The sequence below is a fragment of the Anguilla anguilla genome, chromosome 15 (genome assembly GCF_013347855.1).
Source record: "Anguilla anguilla isolate fAngAng1 chromosome 15, fAngAng1.pri, whole genome shotgun sequence".
In the NCBI taxonomy this organism is placed as follows: domain Eukaryota; kingdom Metazoa; phylum Chordata; class Actinopteri; order Anguilliformes; family Anguillidae; genus Anguilla; species Anguilla anguilla.
Genome location: NC_049215.1, coordinates 23,432,356 through 23,453,097, shown reverse-complemented (window position 1 = coordinate 23,453,097; position 20,742 = coordinate 23,432,356). Strand labels below are relative to the sequence as shown.

Here is a 20,742-nt window from a genome sequence, read left to right as displayed (position 1 = left end):
CAAATGTGTAATTTGCAGTAAATAGGGTCACCCTATAATCAATGGGACATTGAAGTTGATGTGACATGTCCAGGTGGAAGTGTGCTTTGCCTGCCCCCTCTTTGTTGAAGGTCTATACATCAGCGGGCAAGCCCTACACCCTGGAGAAGAAGCAGAGAGCACTGGGCGAGGCCACTAAGAGTGCCTACAGTGGTACCACTGACTCCGAGCTGTCCGAGCTGGAGGACAAGGTGGCTTGGGCAGCTGCAAAGGTCCACAACACAGAGAGTGAGGTAAAGAAGCGGGGCTTCCCTACCCTGTGCATAGCCGTTAGTGATGCGCAGGCTGACTGAAAATCTGCGGAGTAGTCTATTTTATGCCATTTTTTTCTGTAGCATATAGGCTATTATGTGGACGTATTGCCCACTGAGAAATAATGGTTTTATGCAGGTGCAGATTTCCAAATTGGATTAAATTATTAGGTCGGGTGCAGAATACAGTTTTGAGAAAAAGGGACTTATCCAAATTTTAAATTGAATGAACAGCATATAGCAAGCATACAGCATGTAGCAAATCAAAATTTACTCTTTACTAAAAAATCTAAACCAGTCAAAATTCACACAGAAGCTTGCAATGCATGTGCATGTCTGTGAGAGCAAGAGTGTGTGCGTGCATGTGTGCACGTGTGTGAGTGCACATACTGGTTTTTTCTCCAGTGTCTGCTCTTAATTTCTTCATTAGAGCAGTTGTTAAATCATTAAATGGTATTAGCTTGGCTGTATTTAAATTAAAACCATGCATTGCAGAAGATAAATGCACATAAACATTTTACTGCTTTGGGAAAGGCTGAACTAATTACACTGGCTACGGCAAACCCAGAGTAATTGTTCAGAAATACAAAGCAGGACACATGCACATATACACTCACTTACATGCACTGGCTCTCCTGGAATTGAACGTACAGGAAGTGGCTGAAGGCAGTGACTGACTACACCAGTCGGCCACTGGAGGTAAACCTCACTAGCTTTCCCATTAAAGCCTTCGTTCTTTCTGTTTCTCGTAGGTGTCAGACATAGAGAACCGGATCGCTGCTCTGAGTGCTGCTGGGATGTCTGTAGAGAAGTCCAAGAAGAGGGTGAGTTCAGGGCTGTGGGGAAGTCCTTCACCACCTTTCCTGACGCCTCCTTCACTTTCAGTGGATTTGTGACTCTTCCTTTGATGTTTTAGTACCTTAGCTGAAGTGAGGCCCGAAAGGTGCTCCATACAACTTTTGTTTTTTTAAGTCTTGCGACACTAAACCCACCTCTACCCCGTAAACACACACACTCACACACACACACACTGTTTGGAAAGCGACTGTACAGTTGTGCCAGTGGAGCAGTTACATAGAAAGTACCACACAAAAAAACTCTTGAACTGCTCTGCTTGAGCCTGTTTTCCCCTCAGTTTTACCAAAGAGGCTTAATCACATCTAATGTAACCACACATGAATACTCCAAAGTATCTATATAACAAAGTGTGTACCTGGCATTTGAGTGTATTTATTTTTTTCTTCTTGTGGTGATGCAAATAGTAAAGACAAAGTGCTAAAAGAAATCTTTTTGGTGCAATCTAGTTGTGTTCCCTGGAACTTGTGATGACGTGTGATGAATGGTAACTATTTGCATGCCTCTCCTCACTGGTTGTAGTTTATGTGTGTCCTGTCCTCATTCCAGTGTCTTTACCTGTCTTTTCAGCCATCAGGACCACACCAGAGAAGAAAGGCACCACATGACTTCCCTTTGAGTAAGTCCCGAAGTGCTTACACACTGGCTCCTAGTAACACCACATCCTTCATTTATGTGTAAACAGGCAGCCTGTAGAACTAAAGTTACAGGGTAAGTAAGTAAAGATGTGGCTGGCTCCACATGCTGTCAACATTCCTCTGGATTATGTGGTAATGAGTCAGAATTCTTCTGAAACATTGCAGAAGGAGAAACGTCTCATGTTGATATTAATCCTTAGCGTTTCCTGTTCCTCTGAGTATTAGGCACTTTCATCCTGGGAATCTGGGATTTTAACAATATGAAGAAGGCTTGACAGAAGAACTGATGTAAACATTTAATAGACAAGATCAAGAAATGATATGACACGTGGTATTTACAGTGTAAAGCATGAATTCATTTTGAGCTGATTTGGTGCATAGAAAATAGGGCTGGTCATTATTTTGGCTGTCTTGAGTGTCGGGGTGGGCAGGGGTGCACACAACCCCACCAGCTGAGGGGTCAGTGTGGAATAGAGCCTCGTATCAGATTGCGCTGAATGATCTCCCCCCAGGACAAGCTGATCTGTTCATGCGAAATTCCATCTACCGAGGTTCTCTGACCCAAAGGAACCCGGTGGCCAAAGACAAGCCTAAAGCAACCAGCGCGGTAGGGGCTCTGACATCACAACGATTTGTGGACCGTGATAGGCTGGGTGGTGTCTGTGTCTGTGATGACGTGGCCGTTTATTGGTGGCTGGTGGCGGGAGTTCCCGTTGTGCATTGGCGCAGATCACGCTTTGCGGCGGTCTTTCCTTCTTCAAGTGTCCCTAACTCTTTCCCCATCCTGTGGAACCTCAGTTCTTGCTTGTCGTAAACTCTTCCTCATTGAAGATGATTTTAGAGTCCTACTCTCTTTACACACCAATCCTGCCATTCCTTACTCTTATGGGGCTGATGCAGTTACTGGAAACGTGAAGAAATAAATCATTTAAGTTTCCAGATATGTCTTGTAATTGTAATTATTTCTTTCCCTCCACCAGAAACCGGTATTGGCTCAGGCTCTGTGAGGAAACAGACAATGATGTGAGTGACCCTTGCTCTCCTGCAAGGACACATATCCCCAGTACCAACAGAAGAGCCATGAAGCAGCCTGCAGCCTCTCTCTGACCAGCTGGCTGGACACATGACCTCCTTTTCCCAACAAGGAGCCATCCAATATATTACAGTTAGGCGTATTACTGTGGAGTCTTTAAACATGTAAACGATTGAATGTCTAGACCTGAAATTCTATAGCCATTGTTTTATGCGTCATTGTACAGTCAGACAGGTAAGCCAGGTTGAGACTGTATTCAAGGTATTACATACTCACTGATGCTGCACAGTCAAATGATCTTTAATTCCTGAAATGACATCCCTTTTCCTCAGTCACCTATGTCAGCCAATCCTTATACTGTAAAGATAAGTGAAGATGTGTATGCAGCATTAATTCAGGAAAATTCTAATTCTAATTCTTATTTTTATTACATACATGTTAGATCATTACCTCCATCTAGATTTATGGTATATACATTTCTCCCAGATTTAACTGGCGCAGTAGTGCAGTGGGTTGCATTGTTGCCTCACAGTAAGAAGGTCTATGGTTCGAATCTCGGTTGAGCATTTCTGTGTGGATCTTTAATTCCTTGTGTTTCCTCCGGGCAGGTTAGTGGTTAGGCTAATTTGAGAGTCTAAATTGTGACCTAATATGTGTGAGTGAGTGGTGTGCATGCTCGGAGATGGACTGGCAAACTGTCCAGGCTCTCACCCAATGCATGCTGGGATAGGCTCCAGCACCTCCTGCAACCAATAAACGGGGATAGATAATGGTGAATTATGTATAAAGCAGCTTACAAAGAAGACCCTTTGTAACTGAATTAGCCCTGCCATGCATTACTCCTCTTCCAAATACCTGGTGTGTTTCCAGCTGTGTTAAAGTTACGACAATAATAGTAAATATGTAGCTTGCTAGCATTATCTTTCCCTTTTTTGATGTTTCATAAAAATGTTTGATGGTGATGTTAGGTTTTCACATCCTAAGGGGGTTTTATGTTAATTGGATCATGAAGATATTTAATTATATGTGCAGTAAATCCTCAGGATCAAATCCTTCTTAAGTTATTTGCTTGGTACCTGCTGCTGGCTTCCTGCGCAAGAACACTTGAAAGCATTCACTCCCATCAAACTGTTATTCCGCACTGAAGGTCTGCGCGGTCTGCAGCCACCCTGCCTTTTGCTCATCAACTCCCAAGCTCGCATTTGTTTATGACAGTGTTCAGGTTACTGACCCTTTTTCATGTAATAACTGCTGTTCAAACTGTGGTGATAAGTAGATCTGTGTTATGTCTCATTTGTCAGGTGACCTTTTTTTTTTTTTTTTTTTTTCAAATCTGGGGCTAAAAACATCAGCATGCTGAAGTTAGCAAAAATGTTTAGTTTTGCCCGCTCGGCTTTCATTGGCATAGTACAATAATCAATTTAGAGTCATATTTTATTTTATTCTTGCTAGTTTAAGAGACTAATCTGCTTCCCAATTCAGGATGGCATTGATGTACATTTAAATAATATATTCCTCTGTATTATGAATATTTATATATAGATTGTACCTGAAAAGCTCATCAAAATATATGATGTTAGATTTTTTCCTTGTCTCCAGTTCCCTTTTCATTTAGCTTTCAGTTAAAAGCTGTAAACAGAATGATGTTACAGTGACTAGCCATATTTTAAATTTATTAGTGAGTAACTGAATCCACTCCTTTATCTATTCTCGTCTCAGGCCGGTCTTCAATACAGTGGCCTGTAAAAAGAGCAATGTCTGCTTGTGTTTGTTAATTAATGTTCATGTCCCAAGGTTGGATTGTATGAATAAAAAGATTAACGCAAAAGCTGTTTTAGTTTTTTTAATGTTTTATGTATTCAAAAATGTATTCCAGGTTTGAGGTAGGCAAAGTCATATATCTTGGTGAGATCATACAGTAAGCTTATGTTTCAGCCAACTTGCAGGTTACCCTTGCTTTGATCCCAGTGAGGGTGCTGACTCGTATGAGGTTGATAACTGTAGCTCCTAAATCGTTGCTGAAAGCTATTGTTCTTAACAGATTAAATGTGCTGGTTTTACACCTCAAAAATGGGATTGATTGGATTCAGCTGCGCAAGGCCCACATAAATTAAATGAAATACAGCACAACACCATTGACAAGTTGAAAGTTGATATTTTTCTTAATACCAAAGGTTTATCAGAGCTATTGTTGAAACCAATAAGTTCCATATTGAGGACATCATTAATATCCACAATGGGACATGTCTATAATTGCAAGTGAGCGTCTTTGTGAAGTATTCATCAACTGAAGTATAGCCCTACAAACTCATGTTACCAAGCAGACCTCTTGCATTCACTGTATGATGAGGCAGTCTGTGGCATATTCACTTATTGGTGCCAGACCAGAAAAAATCTTGTCATGTTGATAAATGGAGTTACTTTCAATTTAAATACAAGACAACTAGAATGATAGAAGGGGCACAGTGTTTGTTAGTCTTATAAATACATAAGAGATCTGTGGTGCCTTATGCTTAATGATGTTCAGTTCCTTCAGAAGAGCTGAGGAAAGAATACAATGCATCCCCAGACCTAAGACCCCTCCACAGCAAGAGCTGATTGAAATTTGGCTTGGCCAGACATCCACGGACCCAGAGGAGTCAGGGACACCGCAATATAAGTCCCTCATGTTCTTTTCCCTCTGCCACTTCATTACTCTGTGCCATTGACAGTATGGCCGTTGCATTACACAGCCTTCCCAGTCACAGTGTGTCTGGTTGAAGCAAGATGTGCACACACAGATGCACATGCATGCAGCACAGGCACACGTGTGAACACACACACACACACCCACGTGCACACCCCGCAGGTGGTGGAAAAACGCTCAACAGTAGAATGAAACTTGAATCACTCCCAGATCCTCTCCTCTTTCACTACCTCCTCCTCACCACCTCTTCAATGTTCATTCCATGTTCTGTTCATTCCACTAATAATCAGTATTGATTAGGATTCTAAACCTTGAATGTCATTCGCTCAGTACTGACACAATGCTTAAATGTGTTTTAATCACAGTGGAGAACTACTGTCTTTCAAGCAGTGGCCTCTTGACTGAAACGCCTTTGTGGCTGTTGGCATTAATGGCACGGAACTTCATTTCCCCCTCCTCCTTGCGTCTTCCAGCAGAGCAGCCGACAGCAGGAGAAGCAGGTGAGGAGATCCGCACCTGAGAATCAATTTTGGGAAGGAATCCCACGAGTGCCATCGAAAGGTGTGCAATTTCTGGTTGCCGAGCCGCCGGTATTGTTTGCGGCAGCCCAGCACGCACGCGTACGCATGGCGTGACATCATCTCCGCCCCCCCCGTTGTGGGGAGGGGGGTGGGGGGGTGGGGGTGGGCTCTATATAGTAGCCATCGTCCGTCCTCGGGCAAAAAGGACTCCTCTCAGGGACGGCAGATGCAAAAGAGACCCCCGGCTCCTCCTCCTTCCACCTGCCAGATCCGCTCACTGTAAGTCCTCTTCTCCTCACAGCAGGGATAGCAAGGCTCCACAGAGGCAGTCCAGAATCACTGTGACTGAACGGAGGCAGCTGATCTGTGGACCTCCCCTTTATGTAGCCTAGCTGAGCAGGTTATATCTCAGACTGAGGTCAGAGGACCACTAGCGCTGTGTTGATGGAAAATTATTGTTTTATGTGAACATAAGAAATATATACTTATCATGACTGAGTTAGCCTCATTTGTTTGATTTGTTATTTTGTTAAGCTGTATGTCTTTTTTCAAGATGCCATTTTTTGCTGAACAATTTTCAAAATATATTTTTTACTCTGGATTTCTTTTTTCTGGAGGGGGGTTTTAAGTTTGTATATTTGAATGTAATTATGAATATTATAATTATGAAAGTGTAAAGGTATATTTATAGATAATCACTGGTGATTTTAATGTGCTCTTAGAAGAGGTGCCAGTAGAGTGATGTGTTTTTGAGGGCAATGGGTAGAGGCTGACTTGTAAATGCTAGATTAGTTCAGTACGCACTTACACTGATAGTTACACTGGTTTTAGGTATACGCTCATTTAAAATAATTCTAAATGTGCTAATGGGTTTTATTATACTTGTTATTATTAATTATTGTGTAATTGGTTTTAACAGACCACCTAGGTCTCAAGGAAGAAAAATTGTTTAAGTCATTCTCTAAAATTAGCAAACCATTCCCTCAAATTAGTAATTTGTGCCCGCAAATTGCTTACTGTTTGTTCTCTCATATTTAAAATTGTTCCCTCAAATTTATTCTCTCATCACCACCCTAGCATGTAACATAATTAACCCTTTGTAAGTAAACATGAAATGTTTCTTACCCGAACTGCATGCACGGAGCACGCACAACATGGAACAAAAAAGAAAAAAGCAAGCAACTTTCTTTGAAAACAACTCATATGTGATCTCTCACCCATCTGAATTTGTTTTTAAACACATTTAAGGTTTTTCTCTCTTTTTTATGTAAGAACAGATTATTATTATTATTATTATTATTATTATTATTAATGCTGTTGTTGTTGTTGCAGCAGCAGTAGTAGTAGCTTGTTGTTGATGACAATATATGAAATAATGTGTATAACCCACTGTAACAGTCGGTCTGCCGGAGAGGCGGATTGGTCTCGGCTGCGCCGGCTGGTGGAGAGAGCACACGCACCTGGGATGCGTTAGCTAATCAGCCCAGGTGCTTAAAGGTGTGCTGCTCTCCACAGTTTGGGGCTGAGACCGGGAGCTCACACCGAGAGCGCAGTTATGATTTTCCTTTCCTTTCCTTTCGTTTCATTTTATTTTAAGCACGAAAGAGAAAGAAAGCAATCCTCAGCTGGGATGCTGGAGGAGCTGGACCTGGCCGGGAAGGCAGGTCAGCTACAGAGCAGGGAACTGAAAAGTTGCTGCCCTATTTTACTTTCTTTTGTCTTTGTTATTTTAACTTGTTTTAGTTTCTTGTTTTTGGCCGGGACCCGTGTGGGGAAAGGGTGAAGTGGTCCATTTATTTTATTTAATGTTTGTGTGTGTGCGCTCTCTCTCCATGCGACAGAAACGGTGTTCCCCGGTACTGGCGCATTTCTCTTTCCAAGGGTATCACGCTTGGCGTGTGACACCCACTTCTCAAAAATATAATGTACTTGTTTACAATGTAAAGAAATCTAAATGTTGAAAGGTTGTGTTGTAGATACTAAGGCTGAGGTTCACAGAGCTATGAAGGGGAAAACACGAGAAGGATCTCAGGCATATGCATTTTGAAAGGGAGAGCATAGATTTATATCTGAATACTTTGTCGCACCCATTGCTGGTCTGCTGTTGGAGACAGGCCTTGAAAGTGGACAGTTACTGTCTTCAGGTGTGCTGTCGTTAAATTAAGGTGTGTTGCAACAGACTCCAGGTGTGCTGTCATTAACTCCAGGTGTGCTGCCACTATCTTCAGGTGCATTGTCATCATGTCCCACAGGGTGTACTGTCCCAGTCTGCATCATCCAGGTGTGCTATCACTTCCAGGTGTGTTATCACTGACACAAGGTGTGCTGTCATTAATTTCAGGTGTGCTGTCACTGTGTCCCACAGTGTGTACTCTCTGTCCATGGCCTCCAGGTACACTGTCACTGATGTGTGTATCTTCCAGGTGTGTTGCATCCCTCTGTGCCCACTGATTGACAGCCCCAGACCCCCAACCTCAACCCCAACACATTCTCCCCTCCCCCTAAGTTCCAGGCATGAGAGTTTGGGCCTTTCTGTGTACCCTCATGCTGCTGATGTCCCTGGTGCTGTCCAAATCGCATGGCAGGTACCCACAGCGGTCCATGGAGGTCCGAAGTACGTTCAATTGTGTGAAAGAAGTTTGCTCTGAATGTTGATGGAAATATCTGTTTCATTTTAGCAATCCTCGGGGTATTTTACTGTATTTCATCCAGGTCTTATCCACTCTAAACTGTAGGTTTAGAGTGGATCACACACTCTTGTGTCTAATAGCACTCTCTCTCTCTCTCTCTCTGACTCACATCCCCCACTTCCCACACCACCACTTAAACTCCAGCACAAGCTCATTCACTTCTTTTCTCTGGGATCATACTTCTTTTGATTTAATTCATTAAATGAGATTGGCTGATTGTTTCTTTTATCAGTTGATTGGTTGTCTGGTTGATTGGTTTCAGGTTACTGGCTAATTGATTTATTGAATGATTGATTGCTCTATTCATCTCACCTTCGCACTAGTATCTACTCTGCCATCCTACAGCTTCTTCTCTATTGCATTCACCTTCATTCTCTCTATGAAATAGACAGTATGGGAGGCCTAACAGTTAGTTAAAATAAGTAAACAAGTTTTGCATGGGCAACAGATTTTGTACTGACACCAGTTTTTCAAGTGTGAATTATTGGGCCAATAAATAATTGATCCTTGAAGTTGGCACAAAGTCTTAAAACATATCGGCTTCATTGTATGCCCCCTTTCTACACATCCACCGTTTTGGAGAGGGCCATTGGTTTCAGTGGTCACTTCTTTCCACTCCCTTTGGCTGCAGATCCAGACATCGATGCTTCCTGGTACACGGGGCGGGGCATCCGGCCGCTGGGGCGCTTTGGCCGGCAGGAGGCCGGGGTCAACAGAGGGTCAAAGCACCCCGTCCGCCATCTGTGCATTCCCGTCGCGGCTGAAGACGACTCAAACGATAACCAGTGAAGATTGTGCTTTTTCCCCCAGCTCCTCACCCAATGCCTACCCTGATTTTCATATTAATGACCATAGCTTTGCCTTCTAATTATTTATTTATTCATATTTTTTGCTAATTAAAGACTTTTAAATATTGCAACCAAAGACCTGATGTAAATTGATGGATGAGCCCCACCCTTTGCACCCTGATGTATCCTTTCTGTACTCATTCTGTTCTGCTTCCTATTCATCCGAGGAACCTCAGCTTGCTGCTACAGATTTAAAAGAGAACGTTTCAGAAATATTTATGAAGTGTTTAAATAGCCATGGATAACATCAAAGCCAAGGCCATTCAAGTGCTGATATTGGTTGTAGTCCCAATGACTGTTTTATGCTTGTGAGTGTACTACAGGTCATGTGCTTGTTGCGATCCTCTGGAATAAACTGTTGAGCCATAACTTAGATATTTCTCCAAACACTGTGAATTCTGATTGTTACAGTGTGCTGAATTAAACGTGATGCAACTGCATTATATAACAGCCAGGTTCTGTGGGCTGCAAACGGTGTGCAAATGGTGCGCCCTGTCATTCAAATTTGCCGTTATAATGTGAGTTTGGTGAGCCCATAGGCTCCTCACAGGTGGGGGTTCGTTCCTGATGCCATGACAGTTTCTCAGCTGTTGTCTCTGCTCTGTCTGTTACCTTCTCTGCTGTGAAGGTAACAGACAAGATGGTTGAGTAGCAAGTACAGCTTTGAATATGAGAATGCACATATTTATTCTGTGCTTTACTAAGGAAGACCATGGGAGTGAATGGTTTACATTCAGTGAGAAATCATATGGCTCTATGATATAAAGAGGACAACATGTGCAGAGATGATCACTAAAATATAAAAAAATAAGTACAGGAAAACAGTGGCAGACAAATTTTGAAGGAAAAATCCAACTTATGCCAACAGGAAAAATCTAACTTCAAGAACTTAATCTTTAGTTTTTAGGCCTTGTCACTATGAACATCCAAGATTTATCAAGTCAAAGAGCAGGGTGCTTTTAGCATGGAACATGCTCAGTCAAGGTTGCTATTTTCTTGACCAGATCCTGCAACTAGGTCATGCAAACATCATAACATTTGCAAGATTTGTCAGTATTTAAAACGAGTTTCACTGAAAAATTTTCACTGAAAAATCATGTGTGGCTGTATAGTCTATCAGCAGGTGTACACCAATTCACACCACAGTAATTGTCGATTAAATAGTTTAATTAAACATGATGTTAAAGAGTGCTACCTTAAAAAGGGCCACCACTGCAATTAGAGTCAGGAAATACTGAGGCAAGCTGATTCCTCTTCTCACAAGTGCAAAGACTTCTGATGGGCTCACTCTTAGATCACCACACACTCCACATGGTTCTCTTGAGTGCTTCTTGAGGTGGTCGCTTGTGTGGATCATCTTGGGATACACAAATACTCATTTGTGTTTTGTGGTGTGATGAGGTTTTTCAAAAAAAAAAAGCTACCATGGTGGTCTAGCGTGCGTAATATTCTGCACATTTTATTCACAGTACATCAAAGTCAATTCAGATATAACAGACACGGTTCAACAGACAAGGTTCAAATTTTCCCCATGTCTTCAACCCCATAGTGCCTAATTTCAAGCAATGAATGGGATACTATTTCAGCTGGTGTTGGTCTTTCATTCTTGAGTATTTGCCCTGGCCAGATTGCTACCAACACAGAATTAAAAACAGACAATTTATTGTACACAGATATATACAATTAGACCTTCAATGCATGCTCAAGTTGGAGCTACAGTAGAAATTAATATGTTCAACTTTGAAAGTGAATCCTTGGAAAGTACTTAAATTGATTGTAAGAATTTTGGTTGGTAACTCTAAACAAAAGATTTTTTAAAAAACATGCACAATTATGTGTTAGGTGGGGCAAGAGCAATAAAAGGGAGAGGGGTAATAAAATGGAGAGGGGTATTCACAGCACCAAATTAACTCTCCCTCTGCAGCCTTGCTGGAAGCTTCTAAACAAAAACACTAGGAAAGTAGAATAACCAAATTTATTTAACATCGATGGTGGGCTCCTCCCTGCCCTTCAACTGATTTCTCAGAAGGTCAGAACAAGCTTAGCCAGTGGCTTAGACAAAATTACAATGCATTTTCCTGATAAAACAGAACAAATAAAAGATATACCCATCCTTTAAATTAAGCGGTTTGCAAAACTGAATACAGGCTCTGAATTTTCATGAAAGCCTTACATTGAACAAACATCAATATTTGCGTGGGGGCTTTACTCTCATGTTTTAAAATCCCTTCAGTTAGTTTACTGTAAGATCAGCTACTACTGCATATGTTATAATAAAGAATAGCAATTACACAGCGCCCTCCCTTTCAAAAACCTCAAAGTGCTGTACGATATAATTTCCCATGTAGCGCCCACCTGGAAGCCATCTTGTGCCAGAGCGGTCATCACACATCAGGGGAGAGAGGGTCTTAGGTTTCCAGTTAAACTGGAAGATGATCAGATGGCAAAACATCCTTTTTGAGGGTGTTAAAATACTTCCCATTAATTGTGTAGTAGATGGTAAGAGGGAAAAAAACACTTTTTCTCTCAGAAAACAATCCACCACTTTGGCATGATTGCAAGGGAAATAATTATTCTCAGTGAACAGAAGGAGTGGAAAAACAGTCTGAGTCTGAGTGTGCCCAGAGCCAGTTAAAATTTCACTGGCTGTGTGGAGTGGGTAAAAAAGCCCCCCTGGACCCCACCCCAGTGGCACATTCCTTTCTGGGAGCTCTTGGATGCAGCTAAGAGACAGTCTCTGTCACACGCATGGGGATATCTTCATATGAGCACGTGTTCTCTATTAAAGGATCATATTGCAAGAAAACAACAAAAAAAATGGAGACAGGAGATGAGTCATTCCTGCTGGATGGGAACAGTTAGGAAGGAGTCAAAGAACCCAGAGTGAAAATATCATGCTGACAGCCTCTCTTTGCACCGTGAACAAGCAAACCATCAGAGAGCTGCCTTTGTTCTCTGTCATTGAGTAATGTACTGATGGACAGAACACATATGCACCAGGCTAGCACTCCCAGGGAGTCACATCTATCAGTACTATAACTGCAGCCTAATCTTCAGTGATTGCTGGTTCACAAGGTCTCCTCTGATGAATATCTAAGGGGGGGGGGGGTATTCACACATCTTGAGCAGCACATTTTTGTTTGAATTGTATTTGTATTACAGAAACAAAATGTTCAACCCATATCCAAAGCACTTTTCTAAAATGTTTCTAGCGTGAAAAATGAAAGCTTAAACGCTTCTAGCATATGTATAATGCCAAGACACAAAGCAAGCAAAATATCCCATAACTTCCACTGTGATGCTGATTAATTATTTTCTATTATAGAAAAATCTTTAGCCATCAAACACATCCAACTGCTCTCTCTCCCACACACACACACACACACACAGATCAGTCTTCAAGAACCTATGTGCTCAATACAGGGAATGGCCATCAGCGCAACATCACAGTGCAGATCAGCATTATAGCTGCCCTCTAGTGGCAGGACAACTCACTAACTATTCAGCCTTGGCTTAACAGTTACTTCTTGGTTTCCAGCAGTTTTTTAAAAGCTGCTGCAAACCAAGACTGTGAGGTCAAGTCCCAGGTAGGCCACTATTGAGCCTTGGATAGCCTGCATGTCTTTGTTAAATACCCATCATATTCTTTGCATTAAAAAGAATATACACATGCAGTGCAGTGCCTGTGTTAGTCCATCAGCTATCCGCCTTTAGAGCCTCTGCTTGAACACGTTGCATCATTGGCCAGCCAAAACATGTCTGTTTCCTCCACGGCCTTCTTTTCCTTTCCTTCAGCCCCATGGGTCAGGGCCCCACTCGGCAGCAAGCACTGTGTTGGTGGGGCCCCTCGCCAGGGTGCACGCCCACACCCTCTGTCTCGCGCCATTCGATCAGGCCCTTGTCTTCCCTTGTACCCTGCTTCACCCTGTGGGCTGAGACAAGAGAGAGAGCCAGAGAACAGACCATTCAGCGATATTCAGCACTCATATGCTTTTCATACATCAGTCCAGTGCTAAACTACTGGTGTTTGCCCATTCATATTTGCAAACAGGTTGGAACAGTATAATCTGGAGAGTATATTGTATAGTAAATAAATTAAAAAGCAGTCAAATTTATATTTTTTATCCAAATTATTCCAGTTCTCCATGATCTGGCACCAGCACATAACTGTCAGCATTAGCCTGATAAAGTGAAGTGTGAAGTGAGAGAAACTGGCAGCACTTGAATCACGTTATGAGATAGCCAAATATTTTGACTCCATAACAAATAAATGTTCCCAGCACGTCTTCAGTCCAGAGCCCCAACTGTTCACTGCAGAAAGACCATTTGAGCTGCAGCCACATTCAGAAGATGACAGAAGGCTCCAATTTCCTGTTTCCTGTTCCTTGCTTACAGATTTCTCTTCAGATCTGAATAAAATACGGGCCGTACCAAATGGTGCAGGGGTCGGATAATGTGACCTGTTGCCACCAGCTTCGCCCCTGTAAGTACTGCAACAAACTGTTCCCAGGTCCAGAGACACATCGCGTCATGTGTGTCTACAAAACTCTGAAGAGGTAGAATTGCCTCACATACACAAAATAAAGGATAATGCTTTCACTGAAGTGTACTGATGGAGGAAACTAATTTCATGGTCTACACACAACTGCTTTCACATCAGCAGTTTGATTGCAATAAAATATATGTTTTATTTAGGCCAACAAATTGTATAATGCATTCTCATCATGTAATACAGGCTGTTTGAACCTTTTAAATTTAGACACAAATAAGGTTGCACAGCTTTAATGGCCTGACACTAATAGCTTAACTTTCTTTTAATTACTCTGCCAACACTGCCATTGCAGATGCAGTATTGTTTCAGACCACATCTTCATAATGCATCACCATAAAGCTTCCATTTGGAGCCTCATTCTCTACCGCAGTTCAGTAGGGATGATGGATCAATGATGGTTATTCCGCTTTATTTCAGTCGCATGCACTTTCTGTTATCTGTTGCCCTCTTGTGGTCAATCAGATAATCTTACAAAGGCTATTTAAGGACAAGTTTCAGTAAACATTTTAGGCAGGATGTGGACAATTAGCAGTAGGTAACAGCAATAAATGTACAATGCACAGAGCATATTCCGTTTGCTCTTGTACTGAATATGGTTCCAGTTTGGGAATTACTGCAATCATCAATGGATAATCAATCAAAAGTTAGGCTGAGACACAATGCTAAACGAACCAAATCTAAACAGACCAAGACCACTTAGAAAAAATTATTTGTGAACGCAAAAAGGTTTTCGCTCCATCCTTGACAATAAACAACCATTCACTTTAACCTTTGAGAGAGGGCAATGGTATCAAATTTGATTTGTGTTATTAGTACTGTAAAAGTTACTAGATATACTCTGCTAACAAAATGAATTCACTCACTGTCATGCCACTGTGAAGTTGATTTTGGTTTTTACAAATACTGGCAAATACTCAAATAAACAGAGAAAAAAAGAAATCACAAATTCTTAAAAGTAATTATTGAATTTCACAGTTTGCATTTGACTTTGTCATTTCTTAGTTTAAACTGTATTTGATTTAAATGTTTGCCATTTTTACAGCAGGTTCCAACTGAAACACCCTTTCATATGTTTTTTGACCGCTTAAATGGTTTCGGACAAATCTACTCTATGGAACATACAGTAAAACAATATTAATTCTTCTCTAATGCATAATATTGTTTCTCTTCACAGGTGACAACACAGAAGTATAATTTAACTTTAGTCAGTGTTGCAACCCTTGAAATCATGATTCTGCAATCATACCATATTTGGCCTTTTTATGTTTCTGTTAGGATGTGTCATGGGTGCAGCCACAATCAGGGAGCCATATCACAATACACATCACATCACGTATTACCGATCTATACACAAGGGTACGTGTGCCCACTAATATCACACTCTGTTACAAAAGAATATTTAACTATTTCATAAACAAATGAATGAATTCATTAATGCAGTTATTAATGAAGAAAATTAAATGCAGGTTATTACCAATGGTCATGAGCAGGTCCCTGACCTGTTCTCCTGATTTGGCAGATGTTTCCATGAACTCCAAACCTTTGCTCTCTGCAAGTCTGAGACCTTCCTGAAACAGAACAACCCCATTAAGACCTATTTAAATTTCAGTACATTATAAATAAAAATATATCACGGATAATATAAATTATGGCCACACAGAGTCTCTCATGGTTGCGCTAATAAACAATAGCTTCCAGAACAGTACTGGCCCCATTTCATATTGAATACAGGTTGCTTGCATTCTTTGTATGGTTTGTACCTCTGGGCCACTTGCAAATCAACCACCATTTTGATTGAGGTTGTTTGGTACTTTTTTTTTTGAAGTGTTTTGTATTTTAGTGTATTTTTGTCCATGCCTGTGGCATGCCAGTCAGACAGGGAGCGATGCTATTGCTGTCCTACGAGGTACAGTACCTGCATTGAAACCTGGCGAGCCTCAGACAGGTCTGCCTTGTTCCCCACAAGCCCAACCACAGTCTCCCCTGGAATGTATTGCTTCTCCAGCTCCTTCAGCCAAAGCTGAGCCCTCACAAAGGTCTCCTGGAACAACAGCACACACCCACCACAGGTTACCTCTCATGCTTTCACTCATCATATGCGCAAGTGGGAAAAAAAATACACTAAAATGCATCTTAGTACAAAATTCAAAATGGCTTCCAAAATAAACATAAACCACAATCAACATGAGAGAGGTTTATGTTGCATTGCAGGTGACACAGAGGTACTGAAAAGAGGAGGACAACCTGTATTACATAGTTGAAATTCATCACTACACACCAAGGCACTAAATATGCACAGCCAAATATCAGCACTGGTACTGAGGAAAAGGTCATACAAAAGAGTCATACAAAAGAAAAATCTACTCTGTGCTGGGAATGTTTTTTCCTTTTTATATTTTTAACTGCAACATGTGAGGTTGAACACAACAGAAAGGAAACAAATTTACAGGGATGACTTTCAACTGAAACAAAAGAGACAGGCCTAGCTAAACTGAACCAGTTCAGTGAATTTTAGGTAATTTTTGCCTGACTGTGGCTCCACCACTTATAAATAAATAATGGTTACAATGAGGAAATGAAAAGTACCAGTGGGTATTCCCCAGAGCTCCCTTTTTAACGTCTTTACTGGAATCCAAACAGATCAGGTAGCCAGTGATACGCATACACAGAGAAGATTATGTATATTTCTGTGGCTACGGTCCTCAACGTTCAAGGCTACAAATAATTCAGAAAAATACCAGTGGCCTTCCCCTAAACTGTGTCTATGTTGGAGCACAGTCAGATCAAAAGAGAACAATAGAGTTCTGGAAATAGGCAAGCCAAAATGTGCCAGAAGTTACAAGCCTCAAACAAAGTATATACATATATGTTTCAGATAGGGTCTTTAAGAGTATGCCCATAGCAAAAGGTATAAGATTATGAAAACTATAAAAATGTGGAAGGAATGCCTGTAGAAACACTTAGGCCAATAGCTGCAAAAAGGCCCTATCTCTACATGTACAAGATATCAATTTTTGCATTTAATTGTTCGCTTGACACACTGAGCGGAAGAATATTACAGTATATCCTTTGAAGATGGAGTACACATAAAAATGAGGTTCAGTGCTAAACCAAAATAGTTCAAATGTAGTTCATTAAACACAAAACTTAAATCTGCACTGAAAATATTTTATCCTTCATGCTCTCACACTTCATGAAAAAACAGACATTGATATCCCATAACAACCCATATTCCACAGTATTATGCTATAGTTTCTAGCTTTCTACCATTAGCTGAGCTATGAAATTAGACCCAATATCTGATTAAGCATATCTCAAAATCACACATAAATATTGAAAACTACACAAATTTTTCTTCCAGTGAAAATAAACTAAGGTACCGACTCATATCAACTAATGAAACATCATGTGATAGCTACACTCATTTTGAGGTTGATGAAGCTTCCGTCTCCAATCACTGCTAGTGGTTCGAAGCACAGGAAGTACCCTTTTGCTGATGTCATATACAACCAGGGCAGCGTGGGCCCCTCTGTAGTACAGTGGAGTGACGCTGTGGTATTTCTCCTGGCCTGCCGTGTCCCAGATCTCGAAGCGGATCATGGCATTGTTCAGGCACACCACCTGAGTCAGGTAAGCACCTGGAGACACAATCACAGTAAAATAGTTTTTACATGAAAGCCCAGACTCGCACAACACAGTAATGAATGCAGTCCTCATAGGTCTAAAGGTTGGGGTATAAAAACAAGCTGGATCAGTTCTCTTACACTCATGTGACTCACAGACTGGCAGTTAAAGTAAATGAATGTAAAATGGCTGAAAGCGCAAACACCTAGTAATGAGCCAAACAGGCACAGAAACAAAACAATGTAAGAATTTACATGTTTTCAACAGCATAAAAGGATCAAGCCATCTAGGGAAGGCCCCTGGACTGGGTTTGGGAAGTCGTATATGAGTGCCTTTTGGTCTAGTGGTAAAATGAGAGTACTGGAGTTGGTCACTCCTTAAGAACAACAAATTTAGACATACTGATGTACACCTGTCAGATAAGCATATGGATGCTTTTTTCTTCTGTCTTAACAGTGATAACAGAAGTCCGCTATAACTGCAGTGGTCTGAGTCTTATAGTATGTTGCAATCAAACTCAGCCAAGTTATATAAATAACGTGGATATAAATACACCACACACATATGGTCAGAAGGGCAGCCACGCAAACAATGAGAGCAGGACTCACAGCCAACTGTGGGACTGCTGGCTTTGAACTGATCCTTGCTGAAACGGAGGGCCAGACTGGACTTGCCCACCCCAGAGCTCCCCAAAAGAACCATCTTCACCCTGAGCAAGTTGGCCCCCACTCGGACCTCTGGGGGAGACACCTCCATGCTGCTTAAGCTCTTCTCCGCCATCTTTCAATGATCTTTACTGCAGGGAGAGAGGCAGAAAGAAGCACCCCAATACAAGGGAGGAAACATTTTTATGTGAGCTGTTCAAACTTTACATTACATTGCATTTTATTTGGCAGACGCTTTTATTCAAAGCGACTTACAATAAGTGCATACTGAAGGTCATTAGAACAACTACAGACTACAGGTCAGCTAAGGTACAATTCTCATTAAGTATCTATCAGTTATCCCTAGCCATGAAAATCAAGTTTAGCTCACACAGTAAGCAATGGCTAAGTTAGTAAAGTTATGGCCAGTCAAACTAGAAGTGAGGCATGGTTACAAGAGAAATGAAGAGTTATAACATCAAGATAATAGTGCAAGTGCAACACAAAAGTGCAAGATGAAGATACAAGTGTAACATGAAAGTGATAGAAGATCAAGATACAAGGATACAAGTGATGTAGGACAGTGATCTGCGATTGGGCGTAAGCCTGCGGAGGAGTAGTGTTATAGTTAGTCAAGGTACAGTCTGAAGAGATGCGTTTTCAGACCACGGAGGATAATGGACAGTAGCCGATTGATTCGTAGAGGAATGGAGAGTTCATTCCACCACTGGGAAGCTAGGGTGGAAAAGCTTCGTGGTCGGGACAAGCGGGAACAATTCAATCAGATGGCAGAAAGTGGAAGTCCCCTGCTACAGCAGAGGGGAGTGGTAAAGTTAGGGGGTGTGTAGGGTTGAATTGTATCATGTATATAGAATGTGGCTGGACTTTTAACCTGACCATGGCAGCGGCCAGTAGCCAGTGAAGTGACCTCAGCAGGGGAGTGACATGCGAGAACTTTGGAAGGTTGAAGACAAGGTGGGGAGCAGCATTCTGTATGAAATGTTGTGGCTGTAGGGTACAGGCTGGTTGGCTTGCAAGCAGTAAGGGCAACCCCTCACCCCCATCCCACAAAACCCAAGTCCTCCCCCAACATTGACCCCAACACCAATGCCCCCAACAGTTCCACCATGGACAAATAGAATACCAGAAATAAAACATGTTAATCTATCTCTTAGCCAATGCGCTGTTCTCCAGGAAGTACAGCCAAGAACTGCGATCGGGTGGTTCCCCATTTGACTTATTTTATTCAGCCAAGGTTGTGTGCGCGTGCTTTGGTAACAAGCATGAACATGCAACTGCACCTTGCTTGACATCTAAAATAAAACATCTTCATCCAGCACAGAATATAGGCCTGTTGGCTGACTTCTCATTCACGTTATAAAATAAATTAATAAAGGTCACACTTGGTCAGATTTGTAAACAGTTTAGATTTTGCCGACAGATGACAACAACTACAGAACAATCAGACACCCACAGTTACAGCATTGCTGTGATTTCCAATCACCTCACAACAAGAAAGGTCTTTTCGAGAATAAGTTTAGACTCTTACCAGAACATCAGATTCTTCACAGTTTAGGAGCGACGGCACAGGAACGCTGCTCTAGTTCAGACTGAACGAAAATCAGAAATGAAACACTGAGAATGAGTCACTCCTGCAGATGACACCAGAGTTTCACTTTCACAATTTTTTAATGCCTACCCCCCAATGTAAAGCTAATTTTTCCTCCCATATTACAAGCTTTTTGTTTCATATACTGTACCATATTGCCCTCACTAAAAGACAGTTTAAATTTGTTTGGAAGTGTAATATGAGCCCTTCGTAACACACTTGTTTTATATTTTACAGTTAAACTTAATATATGATAAGAAGTGAAGTCAAATATGACGTTTAAGCACAATATGATATAATTATATATCATATTATATATATATTATTATTATATATTATATTATATTATTATATAACTTTAAAGTGTGTTTTTATTAAGGGTGGAGTTACAACAACAGTCGGAAGCCATAACACGTGGCTAAGAAGGCTACAACAACGCTAAAGCTTCCAAACAGCACTGATACTCGGGACTGGGACTGTTCCAATCATTGTCACAAGGGGGCATAAATATACTTAAGACTGAATAAAGTCTTGAAAAGGTGATAGATGTGAATCTGTGAATTCAAGGTGAGCAAAAAAGAGCCTCTCTGGTTTTATTTTCTTCTTAATTAAATTCTGAGATAGTTTTTTTCATCTGTGGCACGGGATAAACTGTGAAATGTGCCGCCTGCTGGTTTGCGCATATTCAGCTATTTATGCCGTTTGGTTCAGACATTTTTGAAGTAGTATTATGATGTTACTGTCGATTGAAA

General features: G+C 41.3%; 3 protein-coding genes across 8 annotated transcripts in view; 2 read left to right on the top strand and 1 right to left on the bottom strand.

Moving 5' to 3' along the window:
- Positions 1-4,644, top strand: part of mlphb (melanophilin b) — a 34,475-nt gene extending 29,831 nt beyond the window's left edge. For 4 of the 6 annotated variants that reach the window (XM_035394726.1, XM_035394723.1, XM_035394724.1 and 1 more), the window contains 4 exons: positions 111-272; positions 1,043-1,114; positions 1,716-1,764; positions 2,296-2,756. In XM_035394726.1, coding sequence (XP_035250617.1) covers positions 111-272; positions 1,043-1,114; positions 1,716-1,764; positions 2,296-2,597 — 585 coding nt within the window. In that variant the 3' untranslated portion in view covers positions 2,598-2,756. The other 2 variants (XM_035394727.1, XM_035394728.1) reach the window with 2 other exon arrangements.
- Positions 4,645-6,252: 1,608 nt separating this feature from the next.
- prlh (prolactin releasing hormone) lies at positions 6,253-9,967 on the top strand. The gene is made up of 3 exons (XM_035393108.1): positions 6,253-6,302; positions 8,530-8,637; positions 9,345-9,967. Exons 2-3 carry the CDS (start codon positions 8,538-8,540, stop codon positions 9,500-9,502), a joined length of 258 nt encoding a protein of 85 aa, XP_035248999.1. The 5' UTR covers positions 6,253-6,302; positions 8,530-8,537; the 3' UTR covers positions 9,503-9,967.
- A 1,020-nt stretch (positions 9,968-10,987) lies between these two features.
- Positions 10,988-20,019, bottom strand: LOC118213677 (ras-related protein Rab-17-like). Its single transcript, XM_035392706.1, has 6 exons — positions 19,931-20,019; positions 18,346-18,533; positions 17,600-17,751; positions 16,029-16,154; positions 15,588-15,681; positions 10,988-13,493 (listed from the first exon to the last, which is right to left on the bottom strand). Exons 2-6 carry the CDS (start codon positions 18,515-18,517, stop codon positions 13,366-13,368), a joined length of 672 nt encoding a protein of 223 aa, XP_035248597.1. The 5' UTR covers positions 18,518-18,533; positions 19,931-20,019; the 3' UTR covers positions 10,988-13,365.
- Positions 20,020-20,742: the final 723 nt, after the last annotated feature.

What these genes read in the sequence shown, in the direction of transcription:
- prlh (XM_035393108.1), top strand. Translation starts at nt 8,538, where the DNA reads ATGAGAGTTTGGGCCTTTCTGTGTACCCTCATGCTGCTGATGTCCCTG. An exon ending in GCGGTCCATGGAGGTCCGAA is followed by an intron (nt 8,638 to 9,344) that starts GTACGTTCAATT and finishes CTTTGGCTGCAG; the next exon opens with ATCCAGACATCGATGCTTCC.
- LOC118213677 (XM_035392706.1), bottom strand. Translation starts at nt 18,517, where the DNA reads ATGGCGGAGAAGAGCTTAAGCAGCATGGAGGTGTCTCCCCCAGAGGTC. An exon ending in TATATGACATCAGCAAAAGG is followed by an intron (nt 16,155 to 17,599) that starts GTACTTCCTGTG and finishes CTGTTGTTCCAG; the next exon opens with GAGACCTTTGTGAGGGCTCA. An exon ending in CTCGCCAGGTTTCAATGCAG is followed by an intron (nt 15,682 to 16,028) that starts GTACTGTACCTC and finishes GTTCTGTTTCAG; the next exon opens with GAAGGTCTCAGACTTGCAGA.